Source organism: Lontra canadensis, unplaced genomic scaffold (genome assembly GCF_010015895.1).
Source record: "Lontra canadensis isolate GAN:19392208 unplaced genomic scaffold, GSC_riverotter_1.0 scaffold110, whole genome shotgun sequence".
NCBI lineage: Eukaryota > Metazoa > Chordata > Mammalia > Carnivora > Mustelidae > Lontra > Lontra canadensis.
Genome location: NW_022631104.1, coordinates 5,530,078 through 5,547,571, shown reverse-complemented (window position 1 = coordinate 5,547,571; position 17,494 = coordinate 5,530,078). Strand labels below are relative to the sequence as shown.

The 17,494-nt window shown below is 47.2% G+C and overlaps 1 protein-coding gene across 1 annotated transcript in view; it reads right to left on the bottom strand.

The window, feature by feature from the left end:
- The window catches only part of DNAH9 (dynein axonemal heavy chain 9), a 313,067-nt gene that overhangs the window by 175,869 nt on the left and 119,704 nt on the right, over window positions 1-17,494 (bottom strand). The window contains exons 29-32 of the mRNA XM_032840101.1: window positions 14,211-14,368; window positions 11,309-11,447; window positions 9,302-9,589; window positions 384-594 (exon numbers count right to left, since the gene is read on the bottom strand). Coding sequence (XP_032695992.1) covers window positions 384-594; window positions 9,302-9,589; window positions 11,309-11,447; window positions 14,211-14,368 — 796 coding nt within the window. The remainder of the gene's footprint in view (window positions 1-383; window positions 595-9,301; window positions 9,590-11,308; window positions 11,448-14,210; window positions 14,369-17,494) is intronic.

Sequence of the window (17,494 nt, the reverse complement as noted above, 5' to 3'; positions counted from 1 at the left end):
CCCTTTGGGAAATGAGCTGTGAACTTCCATACCCCCACCCCTGTCTTAAATCCACTGCCAGGCAATGTAGGGACTCTGACTTCAGCTACACAATCACAGAACCACAGTTGAGAATGCCTGCCCTGCTTTTTCCTCTTTTAATGCCCTTTCTCAAGGAGCAGCTGGAAGGGTCTCCAAGGAGAGAGAATCTCCCAAGGGCTTAGGTTCCCCTCCAAGCCAAAACTGGAGTCTGCCTCTCTTTGATTCTTTTCACTTCCTTCTCTCACTCCAAACTGATCAGGCCAGAGTTCTTCCCTCTGAAGTTCACCCTTGGATGTAGATTCAAGCCTGCCTCTGGGGCTCAGGATAGCAGGAATTTTGTCCCACAGGTGTCCCGCTCTTACCATCCTTCCACTCTCTGGTGGCTGGATTGATGATGCCAAAGAGTTCATCATTTGTGACTGCTTTGGGGTTGAGGTCAGCCCAGACAGGGCGGCGTTTCATGATCTGATAGGTCTTGTGCAAGGACTTGAGCACCTGAGACTTGCCAGTGCCAGCGCCCCCTACCACGAATACAGAGTGTCGCACGGCCAGGAGCTCCTCCAGCTGGACAACCTGGGGAGACACACAGCTCAGCCAGAGGGACAAGCCTGTCATTCACTGACATCCCAATAATTAATCATTATTAATCATCAACTAAGTGCTGGACAGTGTTCCAGGTGAGGGAGATTCAGAGAGGACTCTCCCCTCTCCATGATCTTACAGGTTAAAGGGGAAGCATAATAATTGCTATAATTGAGTTATTTATAAAGTGCTATGGGAACAGGTAGGAAGAAACAATTGATTTTGTACAGATAAAGGGAATAAGAAAGCCTTGGAAGAAGAGGAGGCATTTGAACTGGGGCTTCAGGGCTGAGTTTGCCAAGTTGAACAGGGGCATTTGCAAGCAGAGGTATAACAGCATGGAGGCTTGTGGTGTGACAGAGCCTGAAGTGGTTGACCAGATAGTCTGATGAGTCTGGAGTCAAGGAGCTCTTTGGGGACATGGTAGCATTGAAGGTCTTATCACTCTTGTCCTGGCTTGCCTCCTGGTTTACCTGTCCTTGCTTGTAGGAGCACATTTACTGGAATGAAAATCTGATCACATCACTGCCATCACTCTGTCCCTACAGTGGTTCTCCATAGCTTTGGTGATGATATCCCAAACCCTCAGACTGGCTTAAGAGGCCCATTTACAGACTGGCCCAAACCAGCTTCTTCTTTCCTCTACCCCAGCATGCACATTACAGGTAGACAACTGGGGTTCCTTAATAATGTTCTTTCCTGAGTCTACATCTTTTAAGATATGGCGCCTTCTGTTCAAATGTTATCCTTTCTCTCACCTTTTTCTGGTCGGTCCTACACATCCCTTAGCTGGCAGCAGGTGTCCCATACCTACATCTCAGTACTCAACATTGCCATGGCTACTCTTCTCCCTATTAGATTATCAGCTCCATGAAGGTAGGCAGGACTGGGTTTCTTATATTTTCATTTCCAGTGTCTATCAGAGAATCGGGCACATACTAAGCATTGATATTTGCTGAAAACGTGAAGGATGGCTGGAAAAGCTGAGTGGCTCCTATTGTAAAGGGTCTTATGGACCATGGGCTAAGACATTGAACTTTAATGTAGATCAAGCACATTTTGCACTATGAGACCCTCAATGGCTGAGGAATGTGAATGCATGGGGTAAGGTACTAGAATCTGCACAGTGTGGTACAATAACAAGACCCCCCCATACATCCTATTTATTCTACATTTCAAAACACGAGAAAAGGGAACTTCTCTGTTTTTTTTTTTTTAATTAAGTGATACAGATGTTCAGATGAAATTTCTAGAACTGTACAACCTGGGGATCAGGAGGAGAACATCACTCTGAGGCTCAATATAAAGGTAGCAGATGCATTTCTGTTTGGGGAATGAGAGGACTCACTTCCACTGTGGCAGGATCACCTACTGAGAAGCTGAGTTGTGATTTCCACAGCATCACTATTTTCCTCTTCTCTGTCCTAAGCGATTGCGGTTCCTCTGGTTCAGAGCCCAAGAGCACCCAAAGCAGATTTGCAATCCTGGCTCTTATTTTTGTCCTTCAGGAACTTAACAAAGGGTCTTTTGAGATAAGAATGAGGGAAGTATCAGGAAGGGTCTGTGGGTAGCTGATGTGTAAGCTAATATATGAATGAAAAATATCAGCCATGTTAAGATCCGTGGGAGACATTCCAGGTGGAGTGACAGTGAGTATAGGATCATCAGGTTCTGGGGTGCCTGGGTGGCTCAGTCAATTAAACGTCTGCCTTTGGCTCAGGTCGTGATCTCAGGGTCCTGGGATCGAGCCCCGCATTGGGCTCCCTGCTCAGTGGGGAATCTGCTTCCTCCTCTCTCTCTGCCTCTCCCCTCCGCTCATGCTCTCTCTCTCTCTCTCTCTCTCTCTCTTTCTCAAGTGAATAAATAAAATCTTGAAAGAAAGAAAAGTCCCCAGGTTCTGGCTTCAAGCTTGGAGGGCTCAAAGAACAGCAAAGAAAGGTAGGGGTGTAGTGGGGTGAGTATAAGATGAGATAAAAGAGGTAAGCAGGGGTCAGCTATGCAGGAACTGGTACTTGGAATTTTATTCTAAGGACAACAGAAGGTTTTTAGCATGAAACTGGCCTGAGGGCATTGCATTTAAAAATGGAGGGGGGTGCAGGGAGGGAAGTGGAGGCAGTGTTCTGGTTATTGAACAGAGATTGTATTATATTCCTAGATTTTTTTTTCCCTATGAACAACTACTGACTGTTTCCCTGATCCCGAAAGCCTTAAAATCACGTTCTAGTTCCATCAACTTCTTTTCATTCATTTCAATAACATTATTGAGATAGAATGCAAGTACCATAAAATTCACTTTTTGAAAGTGTCCGAAGCAATGGTTTTGAGCCTATTCACGGAACCATCCCATCATTACCACTATTAAAACATTTTCTTCAACTCCAGAAGGAAAAAAACATCCCACAGGGAGTCACTCCCTATCCCCGACTCCTACCTCAGCCCCATGCAACGTCTCTGTTAAATCAGACTCTTCTGGACACTTCATATAAATAGATTCATGCAAGTATGGGGCATTTTGTGAATGGTCTCTTTCACTCATAATGCGTCAAGGCTCATCTCACGGATACAAGGCATGTATCCGTACTTCGTTCCTCCCTGTCGCTGAGTGAAAGTTCACTGTGTAGGTTTCAAAAGTTGTTTATCCATTTATCAACTGGTGAATGAGCTATTTCCACACTCAGCCAATTAGGAATCCATCCACTTTCGACAGTATCTTTTGCAAGGTAACTATAGAAGTATCCCCATCCTTCCCTTTATCTTTCTTTCCCCTACTTCTGCCAGACACGTTATACATTTACGTTGCTATGTTTGATAATATTTATATTGTTTTGGCCTTGTAGTTAGACCTTTTCTATTTTCTGTGATTGAGGGTTGAAGACCGATCGTGACTTACATTCCACTGGCTGTAGAGAGTTTTCACTGCGGGAGAAAGTTGTTGCCTGGTCTCCGTTGTGTTCTCTGTGGGCCTAGAGTCATGACTTGACAGAAGATGTTCTCAGCATCAACCCAAGGTCAAATGGATACTCTTTTCTTATACTCCATATGGTGATCAATATCAGGTTATGTTTACTTACAAAAAAATATCTGGACCATGACTTTTTTCTCTTGTTCTTAATTGTTTTCCTTTCACTTTGTTAAAAGACATATGCCTCAGGCCCCATAACTGAGAAGTTTAATAAAAACACATAAGAACTTTCATCTTGTTGACCTATTCTTGTTTTGAATATATCCATTTTTTTTTAATGTATCCATTTCTGAGGTCTTGTGTTGGACACCAGGGATTTCCTGCCCTATTTTGGATTCACTGCTTTCTAGGTCCTCTGACAGCTAAAATGCTAGGACTTTTTTTTTTCCGGATTCTTGATTTTTTTGAAACCCATTGTTTTTTCATTTTTCACTCTCATTTTCCCATAGTATATTCTCAAGTAACTTACTCAAAAGGGTGCATAACCCTGATTTTTACTGTAGCATTATTTACAGTAGCCAAATTATGGAGGCAGCCCAAGTGTCCACTGAGAGATGAAAAGATAGAGAAGTGGTACAGATACAATGGACTATGACTCAGCTGTAAGAAAGAGAGAAATCTTGCTATTTGCAATGACATGGATGGAACCAGAGAGTATAATGTTAAGTGAAGTAGGTCAGTCAGAGACAGACAAATTCCACAGCATGTTACTCATATGTGGAATTTAACAAGCAAAACAAATGAGCAAAGGTGAAAAAAAAAACCAAGAAATAAACCAAGAAAGAGACTCTTAACTCTAGAGAGCAAACTGACGGTCACCAGAGGGGAGGTGGGTGGGGGGATGGGTGACGTGGGTCATGGGGGTTAAGGAGCACACTTGTGATGATGTATGGAAGTGGATGATGTATGGAAGTGTTGAACCACGATATTGTATGCCTGGATTGAGTATTACATTGTGTGTCAAGTGGAATTTACATAAAAACAAACCGCAAAAAAGCAAAAATAAATAAATAAACTAAAAAAGGGGGTGCATAAGAAGTAAGATTTAGGACTCTGATAATATCTTTTTTTTTTTTTTTTAGGACTCTGATAATATCTTGAATGATAACTTGGTTGGCACAGAATTGGTTTTGAAACCATTTCCCTCAGAACTCTGAAGGAGTGGTCTCCTGGTTTTCTAGGACCCAGTACTGCTGATGAGAAGTTCCCGTGTCGCTCTGAACCTCACTCCTACTTTGGGTCCCCTGGACCTACTTCCTCAGTCCCTCACCCAACCAGGAAACTTACTGTTTGCCCTTGACCCCTGACTTCTGAAATTCCATTATGATGCGTCTTTGCGACAGTCTGTTTGAATCTATTCAGTTCAGTACTGACTGAGCCCCTCTAATCTCATGTTTCTCTTGTTCTAGAAAGTTCTAAAATTCCCATTGGCAACATGCTGCACAGAGATCAATCTTTTCCATGTCATCTTGACTCTTGCACTTTGTCTGTGTATCATATATATTTTTTATATACACATTTTATATTTACATATAGACATAAGTATCCCTATCCTTATAAAACATATACCTTGAATAAAAACAAATATATAAAAAATATACATTTTTTTTTACACTGTACCCACATATACATAATTCTGTCCTGGGGGGTTCCTTGACTTTACCTTCCGATGCTCTCACTGAATTTTATGTTATCAATGACACAATTATACATTTCAAAGAGCTCTTTACAAATCTCTGATAGTTTTTCTTATTTTTTTTATAGCATCTCATCCCCTTTTTCTGGGCATCATTTTTAAAATTTTCTTAAAGGATACTAGTTAGAACTTTCGAAACACTCTCTACCTTATTCACACTGCCGTCAGCTACCGCGTGTACATGCGTGTGGGCGTGCGCAAGCGTGCACGTGCGGGGTGGGGGTGGGGAGGTGGTGGGGAGTGTCTATCGGTCCGCCTTTGTCTCTCAGGCTGTTGACTTTCTCCAGGATCTGCGGAGCCTCGAGTGTAAATGAAGAGCGGCACTGCGTTTTCTAGAAGGCAGGGATGGCTGGATAGGCTCAGGGATGCCCTCCCAGAACGAGAGCTGGTGCCGGTGATTAGAGCTCGGCCTTTGATCTTTCACTTGTGGAGGAGTCAACAGGTGACTGGCCTCCAGGCTGAGGGGCCCCAGAGAGAACAGGCTGACCATACATAGAGGCACCAGTACTCCAAGAGCAGTCAGAGCTTCCCCCCAGAGTTTATTAAGTTACTGTAGATTCTTCTTTCTGGCTGTGGGCTAAGTGCACGGCTGTACGTGGTCTGCCTTCTTGGGAATCTGGGACTAGAAGGGGGAGCTGGGAGGAGAGAGTAGGGAGCCAGGTGGAAAAATTATAGGGTAAATTGACTTCATGTTCCCTGCTTGGTGGTTTGCAGTTCTGTTTCTTGCTCCTGTCCTCCTTCGCTATCGACTCCAAGCCCAGGGCCTCCACAGGGTTTGGCTGGGCTGACTCCAGGGCCCTCCTCTCCTGAAGCCCTTCTGAGTGGATTCTGGCTTGTGGCCCTCCTGCCCCGTGGGTTCCAACAACCTGCTTTCATCCACATTCCAGAAACTGATCGAACAATCCCCTTCCAGGTTCCATACTTCTAATTCCTTTTTCTCAAAAAATGAATTCATATGACCATGGTTAGGGAGCTCAGTCGGCTGTCTCAAAGCAGAACCTTGCTAGGTGTTTTCAATGAATGGACTTTGGGGAGGACAGGCAGATGGCACAAATGAGAAGTGGGTAGAAAATGCCGGTTGTACCAAGAGCCTTTCACAGAGAGCATCTGTCTTATCTGAGGAGCAGAAAACAATCATGAAAAAGGAGGAAAGAAAAAGGAGGACACAGAATGTGGGCCAACTGACCAAAAAACAGGAAAAGTAAGATTCTGAATAGGAAAGAGTGCTGAAAATGGGGAGGTCAGGTCATGTTGACTCAGGAGACTCCCAGAGCATCTGGGGAGAACGTGGATTGTTCTGGTCACAGGACATGAGCTCCCATGCCCCATCTATCAGGATCCTCATTGAACCTAACACCCCTCCAGGGAAGGGGCACCTTTTAGGATCAGAGCCTTTAAGAGGAAAGCCCTTGGTCCGGCATTCAATGCCCCTTGGATCATGGTCCCATATTACCTTCCAGTTCAACTGCTCACTCTCTGCCCCCGTGCCCTTCTGTTTCCTGTTGCTGGGTTGACAATCTCTGTGTTTCTCCATCCAGCCCTCTGCCCACCTTTGCCTCCTCCAGGAAGGCCCTCAAGCCCGTCTCTACCTTGACGATGTCTATCCACTGCACTTGGGAGGAGGGAGGTTGGGCGTGGGGACAGTGGACAGGCAAAACCTACCACGACTGGGATGGACCAGGTCATGTTTTGCTTTCTTAGGTGACATGGAAGCTGAGAGATGGAGGCCGATGGCAATTTACAATTCTATTTACCGAGACCTGGGTCTTGATCTCTCCCACAGCATTGTATTCCGCGCTCAAAATGCCATCTGGTATGGCGTAGAAGGAACGTGTCCCCCGCCCCGCCCCCCCAGCTCCTCAAGGGCGGAGCACATTCTCTCTCACAGAACCCTCCCCGGGGTATCCTGGAGAAGTAACGCCAGCCCAGTGTCCTCGTCTGTGAAGTCCGTCATCTGCCCCATTGGCCTCAGGGGTTTTGGGGGTCTGGTGGGATATGTCACATAAAGGCACTTGTGAACTCTATGGTGGTGGTCATGGAGTTCCCAAAGATATTACTGCATAGGAAATAAAAAATCTATCCGTGTTCCTGTACCCCAGGATCCTCTTCTGTGGAACTCGTCACATTCTGCTCCAAGGTACAGTTACTTGTGCGCATGCACTTCTACTGTGGCAACATCTGTGTGTTCTGGAACGTTAGCATCTGTGAAGTTGCTCAGTAAAACTAACCGACTTCCAGAAAAATGGGATGAGGGCTGACCACTCAGAAAATACGGAACTTTCTATCCAAAGCCCAAAAGATGTAACAATGCATCGTAACCCCAATAAAAATGCTAGCTAGTGCCGTTAAATCACTACGGCATTTGGTCCTTGCCCCATGTTGACCAATACCTTGTAGCTTGTTCTTTCAACCAACAAACCAACGAGCCTTCCTTCCTTTACTTTCTTCTCCCCTTCCTCCTTCCCATCCTTCCTAAGTTTATTTTTTTTATTTTTAAAAAAGATTTTAGTTATTTATTTGCCAGAGAGAGAGACAAAGAGAGGCAGACAAAAGAAGAAGCAGGCACACTGCTGAGCAAGGAGCCCCATGTGGTATTCGATCCCAGGACCTTGGGATCATGACCTGAGCTGAAGGCAGACTCTTAATGACTGAGCCACCCAGGCGTCCCAGTTTATTTACTTTTCTTAGTCATCTCTACACCCAACATGAGGCTCAAACTCACAAACTCAAGATCAAGAGTCACACGCTCTTCCAACTGAGCCAGGCAGGTGCCCTGTTTTATTTTTTATAAGATGTTTTAAAGGTCATTGCAATGCCCAATGTGGGGCTCGAACTTACAACCCTGGGATCAAGAATCACACACTCCACTGACTGAGCCAGCCAAGCACCCCAACCTGTGCTTCCTTTTCAAAGAGGTAGGTCACGGGTATAGTCACTTCTAATCAAGATGATTTTAATCATGGTTAAAGATCTGTTCTAGACAGAGCCTTCTTCAGTCATCCACTGTTTTAATGCAAGGAGAAATGTCTTCACCTGCCCTGAGCCTCCCCAGAACACAGGAGAAACCATCACAGTTCCAAAGGCCATGGAACCTGTCATACATTCCCTGAAGTTTCAGGGTTTTCCTGAAAGTCTGTAATTGCTGCTAAAAATCTTCATTTTCTGTTGTTCCCTTAACAAATGACTGCCAGTGTGGAGGCTTGAAACAACTCAAGTTTCAGTGCTCAGAAGTCTGAAATGGGTCTCATGGGGCATGAATCAAAGTGTGCCAAGGTCAATCCCTTCTGGAGGCTCTATGAGAAAATCTGTTTTCTTGCCTTTTCCTGTGTGTAGAAGCTGCCTGCTTTGCTGGCACGTGGCCCCTTTTTCCACCTTCAGTGCCAGTGATGGTGGGGGGACACTCACCCTCCTACCCCACTCTTTTACTTAAAAGACCACTGTGATTACACAGGGCCATCCAGGTTACCCAGGACCATCCCTCCATCCCAAGGTCAGCTGATTAGCAGATTTAATTCTATCAGTGACCCTCATCATCCACTGCCACATCACATAGTACAGATTCTGGGGACTGGGATGCAGATGTCTCGGGTGAGGGGAGGGAGGGTGGCATTAGTCTGCCTACCACCCTCAGGTCTTTCTAATTGTGAGAAAGCTTGCCCTTGATCACTTCAAAATGCTTACAAGCTCAGAAATATGCCAAAGAAGCAGCATGGCTCCCATAGTCTACCACTATCTGTCCTCTCTAATCCTGTCTGAAGTAATTCACAGGAAAAGGACATGTGCAAGAGCAGAACGGGCTGGGACTTAGTCCTCTGCTGGATCATGAGCTTTCTGATGGAAGGGGCACCATCTTGCCCTTGCATTCCCCACCACCCTTCCCACAGTGTGGGCGCCCCAGGAAAGAGCTCTTGAAATGAACTATGCCTAGGTAGACACATATTTGTACATCTAAGGCAACACTTTGGATTAAGGATGTCCCATCATCCAAGAAAAGCAGTGAGAGATAAAAAAAATTCTAGGCAGGGAAAGCCTCCATGTACCTTGACTACAAAGTTGTCCTCAGCCTGGAGCTTCAGATCCACCACTGCCTTCCGAACCAGCGCTTCAAAGTTGAGATCTCTCCTCCGGGGCACATCCAGGGCAGGAAAGAGGTCCCCAATGAGGCCCATGAACACAGGTACGTCGTCGGTCACGATCTTGGGGATGTTGAAATCTCGCAAGGAGCGCATCAGGACTTGGTCCTCGGGGCGGTCAGGGTCCCCTCGCTTCAGGGATCCAGCCACCACCAGCACAGACTTGATGGCCCGCAGACCCCAGTCGTAGTGATCCTGAGGGAAGATGGCTCAGGTCAGGCGGGCATGCTGGGAGGCAGGACGCCCTATGCCTGTGCTAGCACCTATGAAATTATAGGCAGGTCACTTCGGAGGCCAGAGCAGAGGCTTAGGAAAGGACCAATGACATGGAAGATTGTGGTGGTCACAGATCCCAGCTTCCAGTTTGGCATTAGCTACTCTTCCCTCTATGACTGACCACAAAGTGGACCCAGGGTATACAGGGGTTGGGGGCCAGGGGAAGCAAACAGAACCATTCCCCGACCTATCTGGCTACTCTTCTCATGTTCAGAGAGAAGAAGGGAATCCAGGAGGAAGCCATGTTAGCTCATAGAGGTGGTCAGGAGGAAGCCAGGTTAGCTCCTAGAGATGGTCAGGAAGAAGCCATGTTAGCTCCCAGAGATGGTCAGGAGGAAGCCAGGTTCGCTCGTAGAGATGGTCAGGAGGAAGCCATATTAGCTCTTAGAGGTGGTCAGGAGGAAGCCATATTAGCTCTTAGAGGTGGTCAGGAGGAAGCCATGTTAGCTCTTAGAGGTAGGTGGTCAGGAGAAAGCCAGGTTAGCTCCTAGAGATGGTCAGGAAGAAGCCATGTTAGCCCTTAGAGGTGGTCAGGAGAAAGCCAGGTTAGCTCCTAGAGATGGTCGAGGCTGAGCTCATGTGCTCTACACTGGGGAGGCCTTCAAATGCTCTGAGAAAAGCAGTGCAGAAAAATTACCAGTAGCAACTAGTAGAAAGGCAAGAGTTTAAATCAAAAGGCAGGGGTGCTTGGATATAAAGTGGTAGGAAGAAAATGAGATGGATTTAAGAGAGATCCCCAGGGTGGAACGCGCAACCGTTCATCCACGGTTAGATGGAAAATAAAGTGCCAAGGATGACTCCCAGCATTCCAGAACTAGCCAGTGAGTAAGTGCGGGTTTGCGTTTGGAAGCACAGAATGCAGAAGTAGCCTGGGGTGGAGACGGGCAAGAAGACGGGCTTGAGAGGCCCAGCTCGGGGAGCTGTGGTGTAGACTGCTACATATACAGGTTTAGAGCTCAAAGGGAAGTTTGGGCTGGATTGGTGGATGTCGACCGCTGGCCTGCAAGTCCGTGGTGCTGGGGAGCCAGCAGATAACACAGTGAGCAAGGAGCCCCAGAAAGCATGGAGAAACAGAAGAGGTTTGTTTTTTTTTTTTAAGATTTTATTTATTTATTCGACAGACAGAGATCACAAGTAGGCAGAGAGAGAGAGAGGGAGAGAGAGAGGGAAGCAGGCTCCCTGCAGAGCAGAGAGCCCAATGCGGGGCTCGATCCCAATATACTGAGATCATGACCTGAGCCGAAGGCAGAGGCTTAACCCACTGAGCCACCCAGGGGCCCCGGCACAGAAGAGATTTTTAAAGAAATCCACCTGGGTCAGATTTCATGGGGCTGAGTGTGCCCATGGCTGCAAAGATGGTTCTAGTAAGAGAGGCCTGAAGGGAGGAGAAACTCAATGGAAACAGCCCAAGGACGCTAAACTATGGGAAAAAAAAAAGTTTGGGGACCAAATAAGTTTTCGTTTTAATGCTAGGCTAAGAACATGAACACGAGTCTTTGCTGTAGAGGTGGTGAGAGCTTTTACTATTCTTACAGAAAACTGACTCTCTGTGAGAAGATTCCCCTACGTTGGCCCAGACCCCATTTAGAGCCAGGCGATCCCACTGGACTGGTGGTCCAGCCAAATTGGAGAGAGTACCTGTTTTGAGAGCAGCTCTTTGCACAGCTGGTAAAGGGTGATGAACTTTCTGGCTAACGATCGTGCTTCAATGAATCCTTCTGCTACCAGCATGATCTCGCAGATCAGCTCAAAGTCGGGAACCACCATTGCACAAGGCCTGTGAATGGGAAGACAGAGGACCAAGATGGTTTCCCACCCACAGGTGAAGGGAGGCTTGGAAGACAAGCGACACTGGTGGAGGTCACGGACAGAGGGATCTGTGATATAAATAGCCCTTAGCAAGGGTTTGATCGGAGATTCCCAATTTAGGGCTGAATTGGCTAAGGATTAAAGATATGGACTCTCTTGTCCAAGGAGATGGATAAGAATCTATTTCTCATTTTCACAGTGCATGTCTCCTCCAAGTCTAGACACCTGGGGCTTATTTAACTGTGCTTATGTACATACAAATGCGAACATCTGATGCTAAGGTCTAAAATAAATACCCACTAACTCCATCTGGCCAAAGAATGCATATATGAGGGGCGCCTGGGTGGCTTAGCTGGTTAAGTGACTGACTTGATTTCGGCTCAGGTCAGATGTCAGTGTCATGAGACTGAATGCCACACTGAGCTCCGTGCTCGGTGCAGAGTCTGCTTGGGATTCTCTCTCCATCCCTTCCCCTCACCCTGCTCTCATGTTCTCTCTTTCTTTAAAATAAATAAATACAGTTTTAAAAGAAATGGCATGTATGGGAACAGAGGGGAATTTTTGTCTATAAGGATTTAATATAGTTTCTGCCCCCCCCACTAGCTCTGGAAACATTTGATTTTTAAATTACTTATTTTTAAAGTTAATTTATTAGGTATGTAACAGGGGCCTAAGATTGTTTACATTTAGCTGCGTTTTCCCTAGACAGATATAAAATTTTTGAAAACATATCATTCAAGAACATTTTTCCCTTAAATTATTTTCATTGTGTTCAAATTCAAAGGGGGAACCAAACATGTAGAGTCTCAAAATTATTTTGCAGCTTGAAATAAGGTTAAGTATGAGTCCACTGGGATGCCTGGTTGGCTCAGTAGGTTAAGCCTCTGCCTTCGGCTCAGGTCACGATCCCAGGGTCCTGGGATCGAGCCCCGCATCGGGCTCTCTGCTCAGCAGGGAGCCTGCTTCCTCTTCTCTCTCTGCCTGCCTCTCTGCCTACTTGTGATCTCTCTGTCAAATAAATAAATTTTTAAAAAATCTTAAAATAAAAAGTATGTATCCACAGAACAGAAGGCCATGGAAAATAATGCTAGAGGAGGAAAACTATTTAATGGGATGGGAAAATATTAGTTAACGAAGGCAGGGCCGTACCTTAGATTGGGTCTTATCCTAAGTTTGAAAAAGAAATACTATGCCCACTAGATATTGGAAGGGAGCTTGCCAAAGGGCTACAACCATCTCTGGACGATAGTTTTCAGATGGGGAGGGCAAGAGTTCTGGAGTCAGTCTGTCTGGGTCTGAAACCCTGTTCTGTGGCTTGCTGCCTAGGCTCCTAGCTAATGCCAGGAACGGTTCCGACCTGGGCAATGTGCTGGCCCTGTTTTCTCCCTGTACGAGGGGGGTACCCAGCTCACAGGTAGGGCTTTTGTGAAAATGAAGTATAAAAGTAGATGTTCATATTTATTGTTTTTATGCATATTTTTCTCCACCCCCTTTCGATTTTCTGGTGTAAACGTTCCCTTTAAATTTGGCAGGGAAATTGCAAAGAGTGGCTCTGATCAGGGTGATAAGCTACCTCTGCTATTGCTTGTGAACACAAAGCTCACTTAAATACAAATGTGTAAATGAACAGCTACCACGTGGGGCAGCCTGGTGATATTCCAACCAGCTCTTGGTAGCAGTGGCCATGGGCCTGGATGGGGGATGCCCACACTCTGTGACACTCTGTCACTCCTGTGACACAGGGATCTGCCACTGCTGGAGCACACAGCGACCGGACTGAGGGATGGAGTGCACAGGGGTGGTTCAGCGGTTTCCTGGGCTCCACGTCCCCGAGAGTGCAGGGGTTCTGGGTCCCCAGATGAAGCCGACCTCTGTGTCATGACTCCCAGGGCCTCTCTGGCTTAGGTCACGGTCCAGCAGGCAGAGAATCAGAAGCCACAAGGCATCTTCTGCAGCTGGGCTGCCTTCTCTGCCCTGAGACAAAGAACAGAGACTCCAGCCCCTTCTAGAAAATGCATTTGCATTTTCTTATTACGATACCAGATTTTAAAGCATGGCAATCTCCACCAGTGGCCAAGGGGAAACAGAAGAGGCGTTCTTGTGCCTCACTACCAGGAGTGCGGTTCGGCAGTGCTCTCGTACAGAAAGTAATTTGTCGATGTATATCAAGAGCCTTGAAAACGCACCTCCCTGTTGACTCAGTGATTCCACTGCTGGGAAGCTAGCCAAAGAAAATAATCAAACATACAGAGAAAAGGACTTATGTACAAAGATGCACATTACAGCAGTATGTATACATTTCTTTTAAATGTTAGAAACTGTCTTAATATTTAAATATGGGGGGTACTTAATTACACCGTGGGCCATGTACTTGGCAGAATAAAATGGAGCCATGAAATGAGATTTCTTAAGACCATATAACAGAAGAGATGATTTCTGTTAGGATTATGATAGAGTACGAAGTGGGGAAAAAAAACCCAAAAAACAAAAAACCAACATGAAACTGTGTGCTGACCACAAATGTAGGACTTCAAAATACCCATCTAAAGGAGAACAGAATAGAATTCAGCAAGAAATGATTTTACCGGTGATAGAAGGAAAGGTGGTTTTATAAACTCTACTTTGTTATGTGTTCCAGATTTCTTCTAATATGTATGGCAACCATTTGCGGTGAAGAAAACAGGAGCAGCTTCTGGGCTGGGCCCTTGTGCAGGGCAGGGCAGACACTCACCTGAAGAGAGCCTTGAGGTTCTCTGGGAGCTCCGTGCGGCCGGCGTAGCCCGGGTTCATGGTGATGAAGATTCCCACAGAAGGATCCAGGCTGATCTCCTCCCCAAGGAAGTTGAACCGCTGCTTCTTGTCTCGGATTGCATCTTGAATGCTTTTGACCTGGTGAGCGAGTCGACGGAAAAGGTCTTCACCATGTTCCGAGGGTGGGGTGCTAGCTAAGGCTGGGAAGCGTGGTGACACCTGCTCCGGGGCCCCTTCCCCTGAAGGACAGGCACAGTGGTGGCTCCCTGGACCGTCTCCTGCCTGTCCAGAAGAAATCTAGTTGCCCATATCTGTACTGGCAGCACAGCAGCTAAGGGGTTGGGAGTGAACAGTGAGAAGGTGTCTAACCCCACTCCCTGGGCACTGTTCTGAGGGCTTCTTGCATATTAATTCATTTGCTCTCCACCAAGATCTTTCGAACCCAATCCTCGATGATGAACCAGAAGCACTAGGCAGAGGGGTAGTTTGCCTGACCTTGCACCACTAGTAAGTGGTCATGTTCCGGACTTGAATCCGGGCAAGGGGACTCGGGAGCCTGGGCTCTTGGCCCTGCATGACGGAGGGAATACCAGGACCTACCCCCAGGGCTTGTGCTGAAGATTAAATGAAATCAAGCCTGCAAAGAGCTTAGCATACAGAAAACGCTTAAGAAAGGCATTGGGAATTGTTAATGTGGTCCTCAGCCTGGCTTACCTCCTCTGACCACGTCTCTAGAACAGACACTGTGATCATAGCCTACCTCTTTAGGGATCGGGTGCCCCGGAGATGGCAAAGTAAGGCCGGACCCACATCCCTGAGGGCTAGGAGGGCCTTTCTGAAGAGATCAGACTTGTTCTTCAATGTGGGGACGTAAGCTGAAGCTTGACCTGGTCAGCTCTACATTCTAGATCACTCTTACAGCAGTGGGAGCAGAGACAGAAACAGAACCGCTGTTTTTCACACATGGCGCTTTGGAAAAGCATGTACAAAAATGATCCATGACAGACGGAGGGAAGACAAGAGGGACACGCTTGTTTGGCCCGGCCCCGGAATGTCGCCGAGTATCTCCAGCTTCTCGGGGTTCCTGAAAGCAAAAACTGACAGCAGGCAGAGCGGGGAGAGGGTGGGCAGTGCAAGGTTTTGAGTGAGCTCTAGTCACGTCGGTCATGGTCAGGGTGTTTAGAAGAGCCAAGCCTTTTGGGAAGACTGGGCTGTAGGTGCGTGTCTGGGAGAGAGGGGACAGACAGAAACAGAGAAGGACAGAGCCAGAACCGGAACACTTATGGAAGGGAGAGATGGACAGACAGAAGGACGACAGATGGACAGCAGGAGCCGAAGTGGAAGAGAAAGACAGGAAGCAGCTGGGCCACCTACCACAGAGCAAGGCTCTCTCCAGTTCCTGGCTGGGCGGAACTCACCAGAACATGGGATGGGTCTACAGTTAAGATTCTGCTCCTTTCCCCAAAGTAAAGCTCTTGAGACCAAACGCATTTGAGCTCACGGCAATTAGTTTGAGACTGAAACCTCTCTTCTGCACACAGAATGGCAATGCCGTTGTGGGACAGGTGGTCTCCAGCACGCTGCACACGTGGGGCTCATGGCACAGCCCTGTACAGCACCCCCTCCCCCATCAAACCGCAGCTTATGTGGGTGGTTAAGAATGGGCTCTCTCCCATGGCCCCAGGCCTCTCAGCTATCAAATATGCGGAATATGCACCATCTTATAGGGTGGGAAAGTGAGTTTAGTTGCCATTTACTGATTGCCCTGATACCCTTGGGTGAAGGCTAGAGCCCAGGACCCTTTCAGCCACTCACAGTGACTCCCCCTCCCCTCCTGCAACACCCTAGCCCCAGAACCTCACTCTCAGGCAGAATCTACCGGGCACCATAGCACCGCGGCATGTCCTTTCACGTGAAATTCTACAGGGGGCGCTCGTGAGCGAGAGTATGGAGCCGATTCAAAGCTGGAGTGTCTGAGTGTTTGCCGTGAGTTGTCCTGTTGGGTCCACTCAATAGGTGGGCGAGATGGGCAGATCCTCATTTTAAAGGTAGGGAAACCTCATTTTAAAAAGCTGTGACCCAGTTATGCAAGACGCCGAGTTTAGGGAGGTGAGGTGAGGGGCACAAGGGAAAGCGAAGCTGTTTCTATGACTCATAGTGTAAGTCTAAAGTCAATTAAGAATAAAAAGTTTCAAGAAAAAAAGAAAAAGAAACTTGCCAGCTGTCTAACAGTTGGTACGTGGGACAACCAGAGTTACCAACTGGGCAATCTGGTCCCAGGGCTCGTGCTCTCATTAGGCCCTTCCCCAAACTGCCTTTTACCAGAAGGACAGTGTGCCAGCCATGCATGGCTCCGCATCAGACATGTACCTTTTGGGGGAATTTTGTTTTGCTCTGAAAATAATCATAATTTGGAGACCTGTGTTCCCATGAGGTAAGAAAAGGCACATTCACTCACTAAAGAAAGCACACACACACACACGGCTACGTAGAAACCAGTGTTCTCAACTAGGGGTGATTTTGTACCTGCCCTCCCCAAGGGACATCTGGCCATGGCTGGAGACATTTTTGTTGTCTCAAGTTGGAGGGGGTGGAATTTCTGGAATTATCAGGCTCAAGACATTGAACATGCCAAAGTTGGGGAAACCCTGGTCCACAAAATCATTTTACCAGTGAGGAAATTAAAGGCAAGAAGGTACGAGGGGCTCCTCCACCATTTGGCATCCTGGGGCCTATCAAATTCCTTTGCAAATTCTTAGCTCCACCCCCGGCTGACCCAGTCTGAAATTCTGGGGTGGGGTCCAGTTGATGGGTAAGCCCTCCAGATGATTTGGATATATGCTCAATTCAAGAACTACCATGGTCTGGTTAATTCTTGGATTTCCACTCCTCCCCCCTGCCCACGGTGTCCCCATCAGACCTGTAGGCTGGCCCCTCCCCCTTGGTGCACCTGCGCCTTCCACTCCCTCTGCCCCACCTGCCATGGACAGGACATGTCTCTGCAGCCCGCTAACGTGGGCCAACCCGGCTCGAGCTGGTGGGTCTTGAGGTCAGACGCATGTAAAGCAGAAGGCAGAAAGTGAGCTCCACGAGAGAGGGATGATTAAAGGCTGTGGAGGCTGGAAGAGAAAGTGAACCTATCAAGACCCACCGGGTTTGGGCTAGGGGGTCAGAGTTCTGACCTCTCTGTATCGCAGGCCAGCCCCGATTGCAGATGATTGGTCCAGGATCCTGCACAAGCCTCGTGTGCATGTCTGACCCTGG